General features: G+C 51.3%; 1 protein-coding gene across 3 annotated transcripts in view; it reads left to right on the top strand.

Annotated features, from left to right (window-relative positions):
- Nucleotides 1–13,671, top strand: part of ARHGEF33 (Rho guanine nucleotide exchange factor 33) — a 31,117-nt gene extending 17,446 nt beyond the window's left edge. For 2 of the 3 annotated variants that reach the window (XM_014520530.1, XM_014520529.1), the window contains exons 8-13: nt 3,466–3,549; nt 4,998–5,081; nt 7,937–8,085; nt 8,765–8,920; nt 10,918–11,671; nt 13,534–13,671. In XM_014520530.1, the coding sequence (XP_014376016.1) occupies nt 3,466–3,549; nt 4,998–5,081; nt 7,937–8,085; nt 8,765–8,920; nt 10,918–11,671; nt 13,534–13,671 (1,365 nt within the window). The remainder of the gene's footprint in view (nt 1–3,465; nt 3,550–4,997; nt 5,082–7,936; nt 8,086–8,764; nt 8,921–10,917; nt 11,672–13,533) is intronic. The other variant, XM_014520531.1, reaches the window with a different exon arrangement.
- The last annotated feature ends 1,319 nt before the right edge of the window (nt 13,672–14,990 follow it).

Raw genomic sequence — 14,990 nt, 5'->3', positions numbered from 1 at the left:
GTGTAGGGAGTCCAGATGCTGTGCTGGGAGCAGATGTGCATGGGGCCAGGCACAGTTGGTGGGGAGGTGCAACCCAAAGGGGTGACTGTTATACTTACATTACCTTTTGTATGATAATATAATATAGTAATACAATTAATTAATTGCATTAATTAATAACATTAATACTATAATATTTATATTATACTATTCATATTACATGTATATTAGTGTCTGAAATGAGGGGTACTGCTAAATTCTGCAGATTTGCAAAGAGTGCGAGTCTAAAAAGGCTGAGAACCCCTGCACTACACATACCTGAACACCAGCCAAACCTATTGCATTCATATCTGTTTTGCTCTGAAGTCATGAGCATCAGATGCTGTTATGCACTTGGGCTGTGGACTTTGCACCATCCTTGAGAGCCCGGGAAGAGTGGCTGTGAATAGGCCTGCAGTTGTGTTGCTCACAATTCCAATCTCTTTTCAGCCAGTAGTCTGCCCCAAAAGCTCTCTTCAGGCATTTATATAGGTGCTCTGGGAGTGGGGGGTGGGGGTGCTTTAATTAGAGCTGTTCTAATTAAAGTACCTGAAGTGTCTGGTATATCAGCATCCCCACACTAAGAAATAGTGGCGGGAGCGCTTTAACTAAAGTTCGTAGAACAAGTTTTAGTTAAAGCACCCCCACTGCCATTTTTCAGTGCAGGGACACTGATGCACAAGATGCTGGAATGGTAATTACCATGCTCCAGCAGGCTCAATTAATTGAGCAGACTTGAGTCTGCAGATTAATCGAGTCTGCTCCAACACGTTGTAATTACAGTGCATCAAAGCAGCCTCGCTGCTCGTGTAAAGGTTCCCTTTGGACTTACTCAAGGGCCACATGTCTCATATCTCCTTGCCTTTTCTGCTGCTTGCCTCCTCTTCTGGCAGCTTCTCCCCGGAGGCATACTAGCACACTTTAACCAAAGCAATACACAGCCCCCTGCCTTTACATTCAGCCCCCAGAAAAAAAACATTCTGACCACACAGATCTGCTCCTGACTAGCCTTGCATGTGGCCTGTGATCTGAGCAGTGAGTCCTGCATTTTTAGCTCTTACTCTGAGAAAAAGCTTGCCTGCTTCAAATATGTCCCTGAAGCAATGGCAGCTAGCACCACTCCCACTGTAAAAAGGTTTAATTCAACTTCCGCTGCAGTAATGTAAATAAGAGTTTTGCCTTGCTTCTGTCCTGAGCCCCAGATTGAATGTGCATGAGAGTGTGAAAATCATCTGCTTTTCGTTTTGGCCCAGTCTGCTGTGTCAGGTGAGGGGTGGTAGCCAGAGGCCTGGACAGTACATGTGTGGTTGGGTTGTCACGAAGACACAGAGGGCGCATCCAAATGTGCAGGCATGTGCAGTTTGTGGCACTGTAAACCTCTTTGTGGCACTGCAGATTGCACGTGGTAAACATTAAAATGTGCGCCGTGCTGCAAATTTGCAGTGCAGGGCCAAAATTAGCTATTGGGATTTTTTAGTAGCAAGAACCCCCACTGGATTAAAAAGCAGTGCAATGCATGTGCAACAAGCGTGCACCTGCAGACAGAGGCTAGACCATGCAGAGCAATATTCTGGATGCTGGCCATGCCTATGTGTTACTTGACCTGTGCCTCTGCTGCTCTAGGCCACCAGATAAGACTGCTGGGGCCAGCACTTGCGCTGGCCCCAACTTCCAGCTCTGCCTGGCTGAAAAGCTGGGAGGAGCTGGGCAAAGGCAGTTTTCCTGTTGCAGGACAATATGTCCCACAATGAAGCACATGTGCAGGATTGTGCACTGCAGCAATTTGTGCCACTGCAGGCACATACCCCTTCATGTCTGGACATGGCCAGAGATGGGGTAGGAGGACATTGTGCTCTAGTGGGATCAGAATAGTGCCAAGAGCCAGGAAACTTGGATTTTGTTCTTTGTTCTGACCTTGACTTTCTCTGGGTATCTGAGCAAGTCCTTAACCCTCATGCGCCTCCTTGCTGAGACCACTGTATTTGTGCTGTGTGGTTGGTCTGCATAGGTCAAGGGTAGGCAATTATTTCAGCTGGCAGGCCACTTAAGTAGTTTTGATGAGCTGTTGACGGGTGCACACATAAAATATTCCAGAAGATGTGATTTTTACAAAGTATAGATAAAAAATAAATTATATACTAAAAATCAAGAGCTCATCCAGGCGATGCAATACAGGTGCATTCCACCTCCATCTGGCCCACAACTGCCCCCATGGCGCTCTGCCCCTTCTACTTCTGCCTGATGCAGCCCGTGCCACACTGCCGCCCAGCCCTGGCCAGCATGCACAGGTTCCTGAGGGGCTGCTCCTACTGCTGCTGCAGCTGCTTGGGTACTGCTTGGCTTCCCCGACGTCCATCAGCTTCTCCTCCTCCTCCTCCTGCCCCTGCTGCACCACTCCAGGCCAGGGGGAAGCTGCAGCCTGGCAGCTCCTGCCCCAGCACATGGAGCTCCAGCTCCAACTCCAGCTCCCGGCTGCCCACAGGTGGCTACTCGTGGGTGGAAGCTGGCTGGAAACAAGAGCTGGAGCTCCACACTCTGGGGCAGGAGCTGCCTGGCTGCAGCTTCCCCCCTGCCTGGTGCAGCACAGTTGGGGCAGGAGGAGGAGGAGCTGCTGGAGAGAGCTGAGCAATACTCAGGCAGCTGCAGGAGCAGCCCCACTGGGAAGCTGTACATGCTGGCCAGGGCCAGGGCGGTGCCATTGGTGGACATGGGGTGGATGTGGCCAGGAGTGTGGTGCAGGCTGCCCTGCGTGGGTGTAAGCGGGGCTTCACCCCATGCAGAGTGCCATGGGACAGCCTTAGGCTGGATACAATCAATTGGTGGGCTGCATCCGGCTGTATTTTGCCCACACCTAGCACAGGCCAATGGAACTGTGCCCTGTTATCAGCCATGGAAACGCTGGGCACTCTCATAACCCCAGGCAGGTGGGGGCCTGAGTGGGGTTCCAGCCCTAGTGACACCGCTCAGGAGCTCTCAGCCAGGCTATAAACAGGATGTCTCCCAGCATGGATACAGCTCAGGTGCTGCCTGCAGCACCCAAGCAGACTCCTCCTGGTTGAGCGCCTGCCCTACATAACCCAGGAGTGGTGTTAACATGATGACAAGCAATTGTGTTCTAGGCTTTCTAGGAGGCTGAAGTGTGGGCGCTAATGCCTTGCACACCAGCGGCCTGGTTCATACCACACTACAAATAAGTTGTCACATGTAGCTGGATTTGCCATCCTCATGTCTATCGCACATGGATAGGCCCCGTGCTACCATTATGCTTGATCAAACTGGCTTGTAGGCCTGTGTATGGACAGGAGCCTAACTTACCCAGCTGCTTTGCTTTTCCTTCATGTGCTCTTATGCTCCTACCTCTGCACCTCAGAGCCCACAGCAAACCCCTTTCTAAGTCACCATCCTGGCAAAACACTGAAGTTGAGCATTTCTACATCTGTTTCCCAGAACAATTTCTTGGACTACTACGTTGCGTACCTGAGGGACCTCCCCGAATGCATCTCGCTGATCCATGTGGTGATTCTGAAGGAGGTATGCACACTCTTACCGCCACAGTCACAGATGCATGAACCATCACACACACATTTATCACTGCCCATTGTGAGCCTGCAGTTAGCACCCATCCCTGACCTTAGAGAATAGCTGCTTGTCATGTCTGCTATTAATGGACTCCTAGAATTTTTTCTAGGAATTCAGGGTTCAAGATGGTAGTGAGATCCTAGCTCATCCTGGAGCAAGTTTTTGATGCCATTAAGCACAAGTTAGTGACTGTCTTTAGACCTCAGCAGCCAAAAGCACTTTTCAAATGAACAGTCATAACACTAATTGCATCTTGGTTGCCTAGGGAAATTCTCCATGTTTTCATAATTTGCTGCTCCTCCCCTACACCCTCACTTTTTCTGCTTTGCTTGTGGATGACCCCACTTCGCAATACAAACTATCCTGCATCTGCCTGCCCACTGACATCCCCACCCAGTTCCACCACTCACCAAAACAGATCCCATGGCATCATCACACTTTCCATAGTTTTCCTCTTGCCAAGTTTTTCCTATAACGGGCCTTCCTAGCTAATCTGATCCTTCTGTTATCATCTGTTCCTGACTGACAACTTTGCTAATTGATTGGTTACTCTGAGTTATCAAAAGCAGCTGTCCAATGCCATCACTGTCATGCACATGAATGAAATCATATCCTCAATGTCCTCAATGTCAAATGGCCTGATCAACTGGACATCCTTAATGTCAACTGGACTAATATTGGCAAACAAACATTCCAGAAAATTCTCCTGTGTAGATCAGATTCTTGGGGAGGATCTAAGAAAATGGATACACCATTTTTTATGCCTCTTCACTGAGACAGCAATGCTGCCAGACCCACTTTGCAATTGAAAGGGGTCCAGCAGTGTGAGTACCTCAATTGGCTCTAAGTACTCTGGTCTAACCCAAGGCAGATAGGCTTTCTCAAAAGGCCAGATCTGCCTATCCTGACTCCTACTCAGGGCTTATCTATACAGGGACACTCAGGAAAGTGAATCCAAACTAATTTTTAAAATGGACTGGTTAAAACACATTAAATCCCTGTGGGGACATGCTTATTCAGAATTAAAGTTAAAGTCACTTTAATTCTGAATAAGAGTATGTGCAGGGACATAATGCTCGTTAGGTAATCCACTTTAAATCCACACCTTTAGATCACTTGGATTAACTCTCCTGAATGTCCCTGTGTAGGTAAGTAGTACCTTACATCTCAGGCAATGTCATACAGATCTGTGGAACTACATGCATACGTGACTGTTGTCAGTGGGAGGAAAGAGTTTACATACTGGGATTATTATCATCCAGTATTGCCCTTCACTTAGCATATCGCTGTGGACTGCAGTGACTGCTTCCTGTACAACATTCAATAAATACCAAAAGCTGCTGGGAAATGCACCTACTTTCCATGCTGTAGTAACTCTAAACCTTCTTTTTCCAACTCAGGTGGAAGAAGAAATTAAGTCTGATCTCTACATACTCTTCTTTCATATAGTCCAGCGTATCCCTGAATATCTTATTCACTTACAGGTAAGACTTCCTGATAGGCATATTCTCGGTCTTGGCCTTGCACACTGTAAGGATAACACTTGGCATCAATGCTGAACCTGATGTTGCCTAACCCAGCGGAGGACACTGGGGCCTGCCCAGTGCTGGGCCATTTGGCCAAACCTATGGGCCCTTTCCTGACCTGGAAGCCATGGAAGTGGAAGCCATCATCAGGACTGATGACTTCCTCAAACTCTCATATGAATTTCCCCACCCTGGGCCAGCCTTTGTAGCTGGGAAAATGCACAGCTTCAATGTCCTCTCAGTGAAAGAGCCAGGCCAGCACATGTTTGTGGGGACTGCGCAGATGGCTGGAGCTGGGCCTGCAGGAGAGAACAGCCAGTCACCTGCAACTGAGTGGCTGCCAACAGCATGGCCTAGTGCCTTAGCATGAACCTGGAAGGAAAGGTCTCCCGGAGAGAGCAGGTTGAGAAGCAGCGCTTCCAGCTTATGGGAAATGTCACTTTGTCAAAATTTGGTGAAACCGTTATCAGATAATAACCGCCCCCCGCGTGCCCCAGCCATTCTCAGCATTTCTTGTGGACTTGAGTCTCCCTGGCCAGTGCTCGGTACAGACAGCCTCAGAGCTGCTCTGAGCCCTTTCCAGTACATCCAGGCTTTCACAGCCAGAGATGTAGCAGGGCAATTCTGCTGCTTGGGTAGTGGGTCTGCACAGAGCAGTGCCAGTGCCAGTACTATGTTACCAGCCACAGTGGTGTGGCCAGCTGTGATGGTGGTTATTTTTGCACTCCTCTCCTCCCTCAAAGATGGCACTTGGAGCTGCCCCAGTCACTCCCCCTACCTCACTGTTCACTGCCTTGGGTTCAGTGAAAGACTGTCAAACCTGAGGTGGTAGACATGAAACATTTTAAGCTCAACAAACTGCCATTCCCTGGTGAGACTGCTCAGAGGGCAAATTTCTGCCCAGCTCTTACCCTCTGCTCCAATCCCAGCTGTAGCATGAGCACTGTCTGGATGGGTTAGCACCTATCGGAGCTTCTCAATCTGCAGAGCAGGGTGCTGTTACCCTGCACTCACTTGCGGTGATATTGTGTCTAGTGGTTTGTGTTTCATGGAATCACAGCAGACAGGGTGGCTGGGGCCTCAAGAGGGCACATAACCAAACCCCCAGTCCCAAGACCTGATCAATCATACCTGGCAGCTGCTCCTCCAGCTATGGGGGTCCCACCACCTCCCTTAGTCCCCTGCTGCAGTGCTTAGCTGTCCTTCAGCTAGAAGGCTTTTACTACTGTCCAACCTCTATCTACCTTGTTGTGACATGAGCCCAGCTGTCCCCTAGGAGAGACAGGAAGAATGGACAACAGGGGAGAAGGCAGAAGGGCACCACTATTAAGGAGTCGATGGGACATTCCCTCCCCTACCCTACAGCTCGCTACTGTGGACATCCTTTCCTCTGAGCTGTGGGACAAAGGGCAGGGCCTCTCCATGTGCGATATTTAACATTGTCCCCAGGTCTGGACCAGGTTGTGACACAGCCTGTGTGCCCATAGAAAGGGCAAGAGGTACCTGTGCACCACTAGGCAAGCTACACAGGCCTCACATTCAGGCACACAGGAGCAAGGAAGCCACTCGCCCACTTGCTATTTAAAAAGGGGGTAGGTGAGAATAGAAAGACCAGCCCATCCAAATGTTCTGGGCTGGCCTTGAATTTCAGGATTACATCCCAGTGTCCCCAGAGAGTCCCTTAAGATGGCCTTTTGTCACAAGGTCAAAAAAAAAATGTACCCAGTTGGCTTCCTGGTTGGTTTCTGGTTCAAAGTTAGTTGCTTTACCTCAAAGTTGGCTGTGGGAAAATGGACATGGTCTAGCCTCCTTCCCGCCATCCCCATGCTGCTGCTCACAGTGTGGAAAGTAGTACAGTAATTTGGGACAGGCATAGCAAGACAGGGCCAGGATTGTGTCTCAGAAGTGTAGGTCCTGGGAGAACAGCTCACAGGGCACCCTATGCTTGGGACCAGGCCAAAGAGCACAGTTGAGTCCCCTGGACCCTGTAGTGAGGTAACACAGGAGAAAGCATTCTGCCCTCTTGTTCATGAGAGTGGACACAGTCCAGAGGGGCGGGAGTCGGCACCCAAACAAGAGCACGTGCAGAGAAACCTCTGTAAAAGCAGCAGCACAGAGAGCTGGGCTCCGGGTCTCTTGACACAAGGGGCTTTGTCTGGGGGAGGCGTGTTCAACCCCATGCTCATCCTGCACACTACAGCATGATCGCAGCAAAGGTGATTCGGGACCTTGGTCTTGAGACAGCCCTTGTGGCTGACTCATCATTAACTAAATGTTTCAGCTGAGGTAAGCTCCAAGGGAGAGTAGCAAGAAGTGTCCTGCTAGGGCCAAGTTGGGGGTTGCATGGTGTTGGTTACCCATGCATTAAGCTAGCTCATGAGGGCTTGGGTGCACCATAGCAGTGGGGGGCCTCAATGAGGACAGGGCTGAGTGTACCCTCCCCAGCTACTATCTGCTGATGCACTCCAGACTGGGGAGCTTGCCATTGGGAGACCAAGGGCTCAGGAGCAGGTGCACAGGGATGAGCTTGAAGCAGCCTCATTGACCTGTTCCCAGGTATAGAGCCATGTCAGTGGGTGCGGGAGAATGGGACATGCTCAGCCCTGCCCTCACAAAGACCTGCCACTGGAGGAGTGTAGATGAGCCCTTGAGGGGCCAGCCCTTAATTAATTGGGCCTATCACACCTCCAGCCCCAGAACCCCCATGGTACATAAGCAGAGCCATGGTGGAGCTGGCTTATCCTAAGAGTGAGCCCGGAGCCATAGCAGAGCATTTATGCCACTCACACCACCGACTCTCCTCTGTGTCCCAGAACGTCTTGAAGTTCACAGAGCAAGAGCACCCTGATTACTACCTGCTCCTAGTGTGTGTGCAGCGTCTTCGGGTCTTCATCTCACACTACAGCCTCCTCTTCCAGTGCAATGAAGACCTGCTCATCCAGAAGCGGAAGAAGCTTAAGAAGTAAGTCTGGGCCCTGGATGTGTCCTTGCACTCCCCGGGAAGATGGGTCAGATTGGCTGAAAATGCAGGGCCCAGTTCTGGGAGGGGGCCTTTGCACCATTGGGGAGCACTCTCACACTCACTTCTCCCACTCGGAGCAGCCACTTCCAGGCAGTTCTAAGAAGGAAAGGGAGCTCCTTTGTTTTGTTGATCCTTTGTTCTCAGAGGCCTGGTCTGCACTAGAAAAATCTGCTGCCAGTGGCAGATGTCAGATAGAGACAAGCATTCAGCAAGGCAGGAGGAAGGTGTGCGTGGAGCAGGCTTTAGCCACTGCCTGCTGATTTGGCATGAAAAATGCCCTGAGGACCTCACAAGTTAAATGGACAAAGCACAGGGAGTAGCATCATCCTTGTGTCATAGATGGGGAGTGGAGACACAGAATAATGTGCACAGTCACACATGGAGTTAGTGGCAGAGCCAGCAAGCAACCCCTGGTCACCTGCATCCTAAATCAGGGCCTTGCACACAAATCCATCTTCCCTTGTGAGGCTGAGCCCAGGGCAAGCCAACCCTGGAGTAGTAGCCTGTGATGGGACAGTGTTCTTTAACAATGTGCCACTCGCTCAGCTCTGGTGGGGCTCACTTGCTTGCCCATTCCCTGCCTCCTCTCTTTAATGGCGATGAATTTCCATTCCCCTAGGTCGTCCTTGGTTAAGTTATACAAAGGTCTGGCTTCCAGCGCCAGCCAGGAAGTATCTCCGACACCCAGCGCCACATCTCTCCGGGACAGCGGGATCCACTCCGAAGAGGCCATGCAGCCGTTCCCACCCACCCCCTTGGCGAGCACAACAGCCCCGTAAGCCTACTGCCAGACTGGGATGGCCAGCGACGTAGATTGCAGCATATCTCCAGCTGCACACAGTCCCACTGGGTTAGGGCAGCAACCGATCGTTACCAGAAAGAGCCAAGCCTGCACCAGGAGCCTGGCTGCCCTGGTGCCTGCCTACAGGGAGGAATCTGACACCTTTGTGCCATGTGACGAAGGTTGCCATGCTTTCTCAATGGAAGTTATTGAGGGCACAGGATAGTGAGTCTGAGTGGGAGGTTCTCTTTATGCAGCACTCAGAGATGGGGGCAGCATGTAATGCAGTGATTGCATGTGAATTCTGACATGCTGATTGGCTAACAATGGCTGTCAAGAATCAAGAAGGGTTTACATATTTTGTAGTTGGGAAATTGCAGGCCATTTGGGGAGCAGAGGCTAGTGGAAGGACTGGTCAAATGGTGGGGAAATACAGTACACTCTGGTCTAGTTAGGGAGCCTGTAATCTGGTGGTGTCTTTCCAAAAGGCCTGTGGTTCAGATGGCAGCTCTGAGCTGGACATAGGAGTCCCTGTGGCATAGTCCTCTGATCTGGTCTAAATGATACCTTTGGGCCTTCTGGGCTCATATCTATTGTATGGAAGAAAACATGGTGACATTTAGTCCCTGGGTTTGGAACAGCAGTGATTTTTCATTTATTGGAAATTTTTTGTAAATTTTTTTTATAGAAAATGTTTGGGATTTTCCACAAAAAACGTGCAGCTGTATCCTTTGAGTTCTAGCCGGGTGGGTTGGGAACCTAAGTAGTAGGAGTCACTCTGGAAGACCCAAGCTGATGAATAGGTTAGCTGTGCTGGCTGCTGACTGAGTGCTAGATGTTCAAGATCTGCTTGGGGTTAGTACCAAGCTCGTGTCCCAAAGCCTTATGAAAAGGGAAAAAATTGCCAGGGATAGATTTGTGGCATTTCAAAATCCCTCCCTGGGTGCTTGTGCTGTTACTTAACCTCAAATGCTGGCTGTGGCCCAGTGAGTGCAGTGGTTTCAGCAGATGCAAATAATGGGGCCATGTGGGCAGCCCCAGCAGAGGAAAAAATTGCACTTGAAAATTGAACATGCCTTCAAATCACCAGAATCTCCTCTGTGCTGCGGAGTTTGGCCACCAGATGTTGCCTTTGGTCTCCAGCTGTCTGTATATGACCATGCACAAATATGGCACAATCTGGCAAGCCCCAGCTTTCCCATGGCTTGAACAAAGAAACATGAGGCCTCAGGCGCCACAGAGTCACATCAGCGTGATGCCAGCTTGGACGTGCTCCAACAATGGAGTGCTATAGGGGCTGTTGGCCAATGAGAGGTCTGGCAGAGAGTGTTTCTAGTGCAGACCAGGCCTCCACCCCATTGTGTTTGCCTATGTATGTGTGCTTGAAGGAGCTACCCCTTCCAGCTAGGAGGGGGAGCCAGTTGCTAACCTATTAACACTATGCAAGTTCTCTCTCTTCCTGTCCCATGAGTTAGGGGCAGAGGGGGAAGGCAGAGCTGGGCAGGGTCTGAGGCTGCTTTCCTGTCCCTGCCTCCATCTACCCATGAGGTGTTGACCAGGTCCATTACAATGCACCTTCTGCAAGAGGGACCCCACTCATTCCGCATAGCAAGGGGATTTTCCACAGCTCTCCAATGGAGCAGGGGCCAGGATGGGCTCATCCCCCACATGCACAGTCCTGGATGCCCTTGAAAAGAAAGGGAGGGAGTGGGATAGAGAAGCACCCAGAATGATTGTTCAAGGAGACACAGCACTGGCAAGGTGGTAGTGCTCTGCTGACATGAGCAGGGATCACTGGGTTTGATCCTTGTTGGGTGTATCCATTACCATTACAATGGGGATTCCCATCCTGGTAACCTGGGTGCATCAGTTTTTCCTGCTGTGCCTCTCATGCCCTGCATTTGAGGGTGAAGACAACATGGGAGGGGCTGGGCTGGGCCTGCCAGGATGTTTGTACTTCATAGTATTTCCTCCTCCTCCTCCTCCCCAAGGCACCTGATGCCACAGATGAAGAAGCCCCAGCACACCATGATGGAGAACATCTCAGCTGTAAAGGCCCCTGAGTGGGAAGTAGAAGGGAGAAAGCATGAGAGACCTGAGAATCTCCTGGCCTCCTCACAGTTCACAGAGCAGGAGCTCAAGGCCCTCACTGCCACCCTGCAAGCCATCCCAGAGATGGAGTACGAAACACCCCCAGCTGAACCCATGGCAAATGTTGAACGACCTGCCAGGACCTCTGCTGAGCTGCTGCAGGATGCCCGCAGCTTCATGCCAAGCTACGAGGAGTTTGACTATGGGGGAGAAGTGTTCACCCTGCCAGGGCCCTACGAAGATGAGACCTTCCAAAACCTTGCCCTATTTGAGAACTGCTCTCCAGCCTCCTCCGAGTCCAGCTTGGACATTTGCTTTCTGAGGCCAGTGAACTTCACAGTGGAACCGGAGAGGACCGAGCACACAGTGCAGCCACTACCCAAGAACTGTGCCCCTGTCAGCAGCAGCACGTACAAGCGTGAAGCATTTCACAGCAAAGGCAAGCAGCTGAGCAGGTCTCTGAAGGAGCTGCCTCGGAGTGCAGAGGGCGTGAGTACAAGGCTGTACAGTACCAGGAGCAGCAGTGGTAGTCGGCTGCAGCAGAAGCCGGAGAGAAGCGTGCAGCCTCACGTGATAACCGTTTCATCTAGGAGCTCCCAGAGGAGCTACTTCCCCCCACAGAGAGGACCGGGTGAAAAGCAGAGCTTCTTGGAAGTAAGGAGGCTAAAGTGAAAAGCAAAATGCTGCCGCAGCAGCAGAAGCTGGGATGCAGCTAGGGGAGCACAAGCCAAACTAGCTTCCAGATTTGTACGGGCAAAGCCTGCTCCTGCGCACGCATAGTGCACCACACCCCACATGCACACAGAGGCCAGTTTGTAAGGCAGCCGCCATGGGTCCAGGGTAGGCGTTTTGACGAGTTTAAGCTTGGAGGCCGCCTTAGCAAACGGATCCCTCCCTGGGCCTCTCACTATCATCGCCCCAGTCCCTGTCGCCAAAATGCCACACTCCACCCTCCTCCCCATGCTTGGCACTCCATGTAGCAAGCACTTGGCTGAAGCTGGGTTGGTTATAATGAAACAAAGCCCTTGAAGAAAAGGGTGGCACCCCAGTAACTGGCTTGTGCTGCAGGTGCAAGTAAAAGCCAATGCTGCTGGGGCTAGATCATCAGCTGGTGTCAACCAGTGTAGCTCCATCTGGACTCAGCCCATTGGCACCAATGAGCAACCTGGCCCCCAAGCTATGCCTTGTCTGGCATTGGATTGAATGTTTTTTGTAGGAATGTGGCAAGGGCAGACCTCCTCTATCTATAGCAGTAGCCCTGTGCCAGCCTGGGCAATGGTCTTATCTGGGACAGGTGCCACTCCTATCCCTGCTGGCACAGGGAGGCCCTTCCTGCCCTGAGGGTCACAGGGAGGATGCTGGCTGTTTGCACTTCCTAACTGTGGGAGGATCTGCCAGGCAGTGGGCGACTTCAGCCACCCAACCATAGTGACGAACAGGGAGTGGACTGAGTAGCAATGACTGAGCTACTGCCCCCAGGTCCTGTTGGCAGAAGCCAGCAGGGGCTGGGGGAGGAGCAACCAGAGAGAGCTCTGGGCCAGAGAAAGGGTAGCATAGGAGTGCAGAAAGACAAGGTTGGAAAACAGATGAGGAGGAGAACTGAGAGCATGAGACAGGGGTGGGAGCCTGCTGTGGCACACAGAGAGGGGGAGCTCTCAGGAAAGCAAAGGAAACTGTCTGAAAAGGAGGGCATAGCATCAGGAAGCAAATGCCTACCCCCACAGCCTATCTGCACAGGGAAGTCAATCCCAGTAACTCATGTGAAGTTGCTCCAGATCAGCTCCTGCACTTCAAACTCTCACCTGGCCTCATCTCAGAACACTTTCCCCTTGCAAACAAGCCCCCTGCAGTAGAAGGCTCCCAGACAACACTGTCTCAGCTCATGTGAGCAAAACTGGGGCAAAAGAGGTGCATCCAGGGCAGTTGTGCATGGCATTTGGTGGCTGGGCAAAAGGCCTCCCACTGACACATGCACAGAAGTGTCCCTGTGTCAGTGAAAGCTGGCCACCACCCTGCCCTGCCCTGCTGCTTTACCTGCGGTAGAGCCAGCAGCACCCACCATCTCCAGTACAAGGAGGGACCTCCTTCCAGCACCCTGAGCTTGCTGGAGGCAGGCTCCTCCACCTGTGCGAAGAGGCAGAGATGGAGGGGGATGATCCTGCCTCCTCCCTTAACTAGTTTTCATGTTGTGAGCAAAAGGATTCAGAGTCCTCTGGCTTGGCAAGGCCTCTCCGAAGGGTACATGGTGAGCAGGGCCACAGTCAACCCCCAGCAGTGGCCTGAACTTATCATGACACCAAACCACGTAACTCATCCTTGCTGTCCCCTGCCCTGGCCCCTCAGATACCTGCACTCCCTGGTGATGAGGCGTAAGTCCCAGGGCAGTCTGTATGGACACCTTGGCTTTACTTTGCCTCCCACCAGGGCAGGCTGGCCCCCTCCACATCCCCCAATGCAGGGAGCATGGCGAGGGCATGAGGTTACGGACGCTGGTTAAATTGTCTTTTCCCTTTTAGGAGCTCCATGCAGAAGACAACACCAGGTTCTGCCAGAAGGATGACAATGAACAAACATCCTTCAGTGACCACAACCCGAGGCACGAGCCCAAAGGGGGCTTCCGGAGCTCCTTCCGCAAGCTCTTCAAAAAGAAATGAGCGCAATGAGAGAGGTGGGCAGCCAGCCAGCCAAGTGCTCCAGCCCTGCCTGGGGCCATGGGGTTGGAGGCAGGCAATGCCCCCTCAGGGTGCAGCTGCCAAGTTAATGGCTCACACATTAAAAAGAGTTGGGGGAGGAGGGGGAAGGTATTCATCTCTGCTCAGTGCAGTGGTGAGGGGTGCAGTAGTGGCAGACAGAGACAGTCTAGGTTGGTGATGATAGGAACACACAAAGCCTTCATCTGAACCTCAGAGTGAACTTCCCTCCAGGTCTGGGAAGCATTGCCACTCCACCCTCTGCAGTAGGAGTCACATTTCTTTGCCCCTCAGCTCCTCTACATGTCACCTGGGCCCAACACTAAAGCGGACTCACATGTGAGAGGAGCTGCATTTATGAGACCCTTAGCCTGACCAGAAGCCAGACATACCAAACATGTCAAAAAAAGAAAAAGAGAAGGATGTCTCCCCGCAGGGTCCCCTGCCCAATTGCGCAGGGCAGAGCCAACCCCACAACCACAGGTTGGGCCTTGGCTCTTTTGGCAAAGGCCCCCCAGCTGTTTTGGCTGTCCTGGGAAGTTCTGCTGTCACTTTCCTTTTGCCTGTTTCCCTTTGCCTGTTTCAAGCTGTATGAACAACTGCTCTTGCTGCCACGTGGCAGAGTTGATGCTGGTTCTTGTAGGATGGTGCCACCTTCTGACCCTCGCTTGGATCAGGGACCCACAGTGCTAGGCACTTGTGGCATGAGCAGTCTACTGTTCCCCTTGTGTACTGAGCAGATAGCTCAGAGCAGAGACTGTTTCTTCATCTGTGTCTATACAGCACCTGGTGCAAGGGCAGGGGAGTGGAGTGGGCTGATCATGTTGGAGGCCTCTAGGTGCTACTATAATATTTGTTATTAATAACTATTACTTTTTGCATGAAGCCGCCTTGCTGTACCGGGCATGTGCAATAGATTGCTTGGAATAATCAGTTAACTCTGAATGCATTACAAGCATTTCTGTTACCACTTCTTTCTTCTGATTGTATTGGCAAGGAATTTTTTTTTTTGCCATAACAAAGCCACAATTATTTTCACTGTGTTATTGATGTGAAAACACTCCCAGCTTAGTAATGCTGATAACCTAGACCAGTAACGTATATCCTTTAGTTAAAGAATAAAAGAAATGGAAGGAAATTAAATGCATCTTTCCTGTGCCCTACATGTTTGGCAGTAAGAGCAGTTGTTTCCATGGGGCTGCAACACTGGAAGCAGTGTACGTATTACCTTGGTGTTACTGCAGTGCCTATGATACTCACAGAGTGCGTTTACATGAGATGTT

Source organism: Alligator sinensis, unplaced genomic scaffold (assembly GCF_000455745.1).
Source record: "Alligator sinensis unplaced genomic scaffold, ASM45574v1 scaffold794_1, whole genome shotgun sequence".
NCBI classification, from domain to species: Eukaryota; Metazoa; Chordata; order Crocodylia; family Alligatoridae; genus Alligator; species Alligator sinensis.
Note: the sequence above shows the minus strand (reverse complement) of the source record. Positions and strands in the feature narration are given on the sequence as shown.